The sequence below is a fragment of the Cariama cristata genome, unplaced genomic scaffold, assembly GCF_000690535.1.
Source record: "Cariama cristata isolate BGI_N322 unplaced genomic scaffold, ASM69053v1 scaffold22148, whole genome shotgun sequence".
In the NCBI taxonomy this organism is placed as follows: Eukaryota; Metazoa; Chordata; class Aves; order Cariamiformes; family Cariamidae; genus Cariama; species Cariama cristata.
In genome coordinates, this window is record NW_009629702.1 from 1,896 (window position 1) to 7,652 (window position 5,757).

General features: G+C 49.3%; 1 protein-coding gene across 1 annotated transcript in view; it reads right to left on the reverse strand.

Annotated features, from left to right (window-relative positions):
* Window positions 1–5,757, reverse strand: part of SENP1 (SUMO1/sentrin specific peptidase 1) — a gene marked incomplete at its 5' end in the record, with an annotated part of 16,709 nt that overhangs the window by 1,042 nt on the left and 9,910 nt on the right. The window contains 2 exon segments of the mRNA XM_009705282.1: window positions 3,072–3,184; window positions 3,601–3,685. Coding sequence (XP_009703584.1) covers window positions 3,072–3,184; window positions 3,601–3,685 — 198 coding nt within the window.

Below are 5,757 nucleotides of genomic sequence, written 5' to 3' on the forward strand. Positions count from 1 at the left end.
AGGCGAGGCACAAGCCGCCTTTGACGGGGCCATTTTCTCCCTGGCTTTTTTTTGGGGGGGGAAGAGGGGGAGCAGAGAGCCAAGAAAAATAAGGGACTCGTTGATTTTGTTCCTGGGACATCGTAAGGGGCTCTTTCAGGCCAGAACTACGGTTCAGAGCCGGGCAGCGGGGGCTGGAAGCTCCTTCCCAGGGGTGGGAAGGGACAAAGCCCTAAAAAGCAGGTTACTGGGACAGGATCCCCCGTTCCCAACTCACCACCTCCAGTTCCAGAAAGCAGCAAAATCAAAGGCGATAACACCCAGCGCGCGACTGTAAAGGCCTTTTAACTCCAGCTCGCGGCAGCTCTGGCTCCTTCCTCCATCAAACCGGGCTAAAACACCTCCGTATTGTGAGCGCCCGAGCCTGCTGAGAGTGATTTATTTAAACTTGAGGGTGAATTACACAAAACAACCTTCCCCGAGCGAGGGCTGCTCACTAACAGCGACGTTCCGGCTCCTGGTGCAGGGATACAGCTCCTTTTATTTAACAGGGAATCATGACACACGCACAAACAAACGAAAAAAAAAAAAAGATAATTTTTTTTTTCCTCAGATCTTTACTTGCAGTAAAAGATAGAAAAAGGTAGTAAATGAACTCGGTATAAAACACACGGAGGGCAGAGGGAAGGGGTAACAAAATCAGCCTACAAAGAACACAACCTGGCGGGAGCAAGGGGTGAAAGGGAGAAATTTTGTACAAAACTACTGCTTACAGGTAGAGAAAAATGTATAAAATATCCCTCCCTATCCGGAGACAAAAAAATACAAAAGTGGACATTATTTCATTCTTTACTTAGACTTAAAAAGGTTATGTACACGAGAGAAAAGAAGCAGGTTCAGCGGCTTGGGAAGCTTGTCAAACACTCGCCGCTTCCTCCCACATCGCACTTGAGAATAAATTAAAACAGCTAAAAGCATCAGCGCAGCCCCGTCCGAGATGGACCAGAAAGCCCAGAAGAGCGAGGCGTTGGGGGTAAAATGTTCAGAAGCATCGGGGTATTCCCCCTCCCAAAAAAAAAAAAAAAAATCTCATTTTTGGAAGAGTTGAGGTGCTTCTGAGTATTTTACTTCTTCCCCCGTGATTGATGGGGAGGCAGCTCGTCCTCGAGGCTCCTAGGAGCGGCACGCTGAACGTACTCGGATACCTTTGGAAGCACTTCTCGACTTGACTACGGTGCCTTGCCTTCAATGCGACCTTTGACCTTGCGTCAGCCTTTATCCCCAGGCAAAACATGTGCAAAATATCACGGAGAAAGAGGAGCGATTCATTCCGCTCAGCTGGGGCCCTCCGCACAAGGACAAAGGTGGCAAGAAGCCGCGGCCTCAGCTCCTGCGAAGGAGGCAAAGCCAGGGCAGAAGCGGGAGGAAAAAAAAAAAACCCCACCCACAATAAAAAAAAAAACAAGCCCCAACACACACACAGACTTTGTTCTTTGTCACTCAGGAAAAAAAAAAAAAAAGGTTTGGAAATATATACAAAACAATTCAATGGTGCATCGGCTCTACTCTACAGTTTTTGTACCTGAAATTCCGTAAACAGTTGATGCTAAAGAATTGGGAGACCAATTCCTCGGGAAGAAAAATGACTCCGCAAAAGCGGTATTTAACAAACAAGTTACTTGGGGAGATGCCCCAGCTCCTGCCTGCTGCCCTCAAGGGATGCCCAATTTGCCTCCAGCCCCCGGCCCCGCTCTCCGAAGCCCGCGGCCAGGCTGTCCCAAGACCCGAGGGTGCCGGTTTATCACCTTAGGATTAGGGTAGAGTTTGTGATGGGTGAGAAAACGTTGGCTTTGAGGGCAGAAGGGAGATAACACAGGAGTAGAGGACACATCAAAAACGTTCCTCGACCAGCAAAGCTCCCTACACCCACCCCCAAACAGACTTTTGCCCACCTGGCTTCAAGTTCTCCCAGCGTGCAGAGCATCCAAAGCCATATAAGTGCCTTCCCCTCCCCTGAAATCCAGCTTTCCCTCCCTGCCGAAAGTCACGCCATCAGCTCGGCAAAGCTGGCAGCAAGAGCTGCAAAAAGCAGAAAAATAAAAAGTTCCTTGAATGTCCGAAGCTGCCCCTTCAAGTCTCAGCACCTGAAATTGCTTGTAAAAATAGGTCTTGAAATATAAAAGGAAAAAAAAAGAGAAAAAAAAGAAAAAAAAAAAAAAAGAGGCAAGTGTGCTTCGAAACATTTCTATTGCGTCTTGGTCCGTAAACGGTGTTTTATCAAAAATATGATACAGAGTTCGTTTGTTGTGTCTTTGACTGAAGCCCCGGGCAGGTCCATGCCTGCCACGGCTCAGGGTGCTGAGCAGGGCAAATCTGGGCACTTCTGATACAATCTCGCAAGGAAGCGGCTTTCGGCACAACGTCATCATAACAGCTTGCGATGAAGGATTTCCCAGGCCATTCGCTTTCGGAAATAGGGCATGTGTTGCTTTGGGTGGGGGGGAAAGAGAGAGGAGAGAGAGAAAACGTCCATCAGCACGTCTTTTACGTATCCAGCGGTCACTCTCCTGGGTGTAGCTTTTTAAGCGGTGCCTTTTTTGGGGGAAAATTGACTTTCCCATTATTGAAAACATGACAGTGGATGAGATCTAGGTAATAAATGTAACTCTGGTGATACTCTCTAATAATTAGAAGTAAAATATTCACGCATGGGATACTCCACGGAGGCCGACAATGTTAAGTAACACTGACATTCCCTGGGATTTGGGCTACAACGCCCCACTTTCATTACCACCACGAGTGGGTCCCGTTATGGGTTTGTGAGCTTTCCCCGGCTGCATCGGTGACGTGGCCCACGGATTTGAGTACAACAGGAGACCCGAGGATGGCTTTAGGGGAACAATTTTGTACCATGTAAAGAACTGCCGCAGTGCCTTGTGTCAGCTCTACTCCAAGGAGCAGCAGCACCATCCCCACGCGGGCTGGGGACACTTTAAACCCACAGAAAAGGAAGCAAAGGGCATTTGGAAAAAATCAGAATATGCGTAAGTTAAGTGCCACGTGCTCAGCTTCCCCGAGCACGAGGCGGGCACGCCAGGGTGGGGTTTACCTGAGTGAAGTTGATGGGTTTGTCTTTGGTAATGCAGTCAGCGTATTTGCAGGCAAACATCCCGCAGTCGCTGCCGTTCATCTGCTGCGGGATTTCCTTTAAAGAAAGGACACAAAACCCAACGTCATTTCCAGAGAAGTCAGTCCCCACTTTCCAGCTTCTAAGGATGAAGAGCTTGAAGCAAAGGACCTCTCTTCAAACGAATCCTAACGAGGCAGATCAGCAGGGACGGGCGAACGCCAACGTGAGTAAGGGGAAATGAAGACAAGAGGGTGGGCAGCAATCGAGGTGGCAGCGGGGCGCAGGAAAGCCTCCCTACTTCCACATAGGGCTGGATGGGAATCTGCAGCAAAGCAGCCTGCCACTAAAGATTTGGGATTTGTTCAACCCCTAGAGTCACCACGAGAACACGTCCGTGGGGAAAACCAGCCAGGAAAGGTGCATGAGGGCAGAGAATAAAAGCAAGGATGAAGAGAGACCCCTTCTCCAAACCTCTGACTGCACAAACCTACCTGACTCTTCTTACTCAGCAATGACCAGCCATTAGTGTCGAACTCTTTCCTTTTCTTGTCAAGACTTTCCTGTTTTAAGTATTGCCTGTAGGAATAAGAGAACAAAGAAAGCTTACTTAGAGGAACGGGAGAAACCAGCCAGTACAGTATATGTCAGTTTACCTAAGATGTCCTCTGCCATGTTTGCAGAATTAAGGCAAAATGGAAGTCCAATATTTTTCGTCTCAGTATTGGCCATTTTAAAAAGGGCTCTACAGACCCAGGCTTTGAGGCAGTCAAAAGAAGGACCAAGTAGAACTTAAAAACTCATCCAAAAAAAGTACCTGCCAAGCAGAGAGTCAAAACCACAAATAAACCAGCAAGAACAAATCTAATTCATCGGGAGACTGACTCACGGCAGAGCAAAGCTCAGCAGCCACTGGGCTGCCTCAACAGGCTCCTGCAAGCTGAGCGTTATACTCGAGGGGAGACTGGAGAGCTGAACTCAGTCTCCGACGGCGTCCTGTGAACTGGTGCCTCTTGTCTTTTGAGGATCTTACTTAGCATAAAGTTAGACAGGAGTAAATGTGTCACAACCTTAACAGCATCCCAGCAGTTTTGGAACAATCGCCCTGTGTGTAAAGCATCAAAAAACACCCAAACACCACGAAGCTCCTCTCCAGGCTGGTGGTGGGTTCAGGTCGCTGGCAGATGTTCTCCTGGAGCTCTTCTCCTAGGTTTCCTTTCCACTCCTGATTTGATTTCCTCTTACCACAGCAAGACAGATGGCAAGTGCTTTCAAGGAGGAGAAAGTAGGGAAGACGACCCTAATTTTCTCAAATAAGGTCCAAGGCTTGGAGATGGAGGGGAGGCAGCCCCGGGAAAAGCCTCACCGCAGCCCTCTCCGAGGTGCTTTTACAGGGATTGAGTCAAGCGGGGAGCACACGTGGGAGAAGGAGCCAGCTGTGGCGGGGGTGGGATGTCAAATACCTTTCCCAAGCCTTCGGCAGAGGGAGAAGAGCTGCAGAGCCAGTCCCATTCCAGTTCCTAGAACCGGAGAACAAGAAAAACTCACGGCTCTTGGCCCATCTCCTCTGCCCAAAGAGGCTTCCACCAGTTTGGCCTAAATGATGCCACCGGAAGAAGAGAGAAGTGAGGTCTTTTTCCCGCCTCCTTGAAAAAGTTTAGAAACCCGACAAAGACCATGCCCAAAACACACCCAAGCAACTGCCATGCTTTTTCCTTTGCGGATCTGAACACCTTGAACCATTCTCTTCACTGGGAAGTACGGAAAGGGAACTCAGGAAGGACGTAGACATAAAGGTGGACTAGAAGGAGGCCAAGGACACGAGGTGAGGGGCCCAAGATGTTCTTAAAGGCCCTAAAACAGCCCCCCTCCGCTGGCTGCTGGTGTCATTAAGTGACAGTCAGCTTTGCAGACACCTTCTGCTCATCTCGGTTACCAAAAGGACCGGGAAGATCTACAGAAACCATCTCCTTCAGATTTGGCATCCTCTCAAAACAGCCTGAGGAGCCTTCTCACTATCGCGGTTGGGATCAGAAAGTTTGGAAAGGAAAAGCAAGGGATTAGATGCTGCTGGCTCGAACGGAGAGGTCAAGGGAGCATCTGGCGCGGAGAGGGAGGCAGGTTTGGCCGCCAACGCGGGGAGATGTGCCATCTTTTGGAAATCTGATCCACAAAGACTTGGCTAAATCACATCTTGCTGTTAGTAAACGCCGGAATGCGATGGGAGAAGGGGGTGATGCGACCTGCAGACAAGCCCAAAAAGATGTAGTAGGGTTAAACTTGCTGCCTTAGCGCCAGTCAGGGGATTTTCTCTATCATAACTCCAAAGAACTACTCAAAGAAAAAAAACTCTCCTGGGCTGAAGAGTCCCTGAAACACCCAGGGGTCACTGAATGAAGTACTCAAAGTGGCAGCAGAATGACCCAACGCCAGCCTCTGAACACGAAGCCAGTCCCTTCCTAGCGATTGCCTCTCTAGAAAATAGCCAGAAATAGGTTTTGTTGGATGTAAAAGTGTCAAGGAGGGGAGTCTGCCTCCTGGCAGTCCCCTGAGAGCGGATCAGGTCCAGACAAGCGTTTTCTATCAGCCTTCATTAGCCAGACGCACGCTCCCAGCCCAGTTCCTCAGCACAGGGGCTGCTGGCTGCCAGC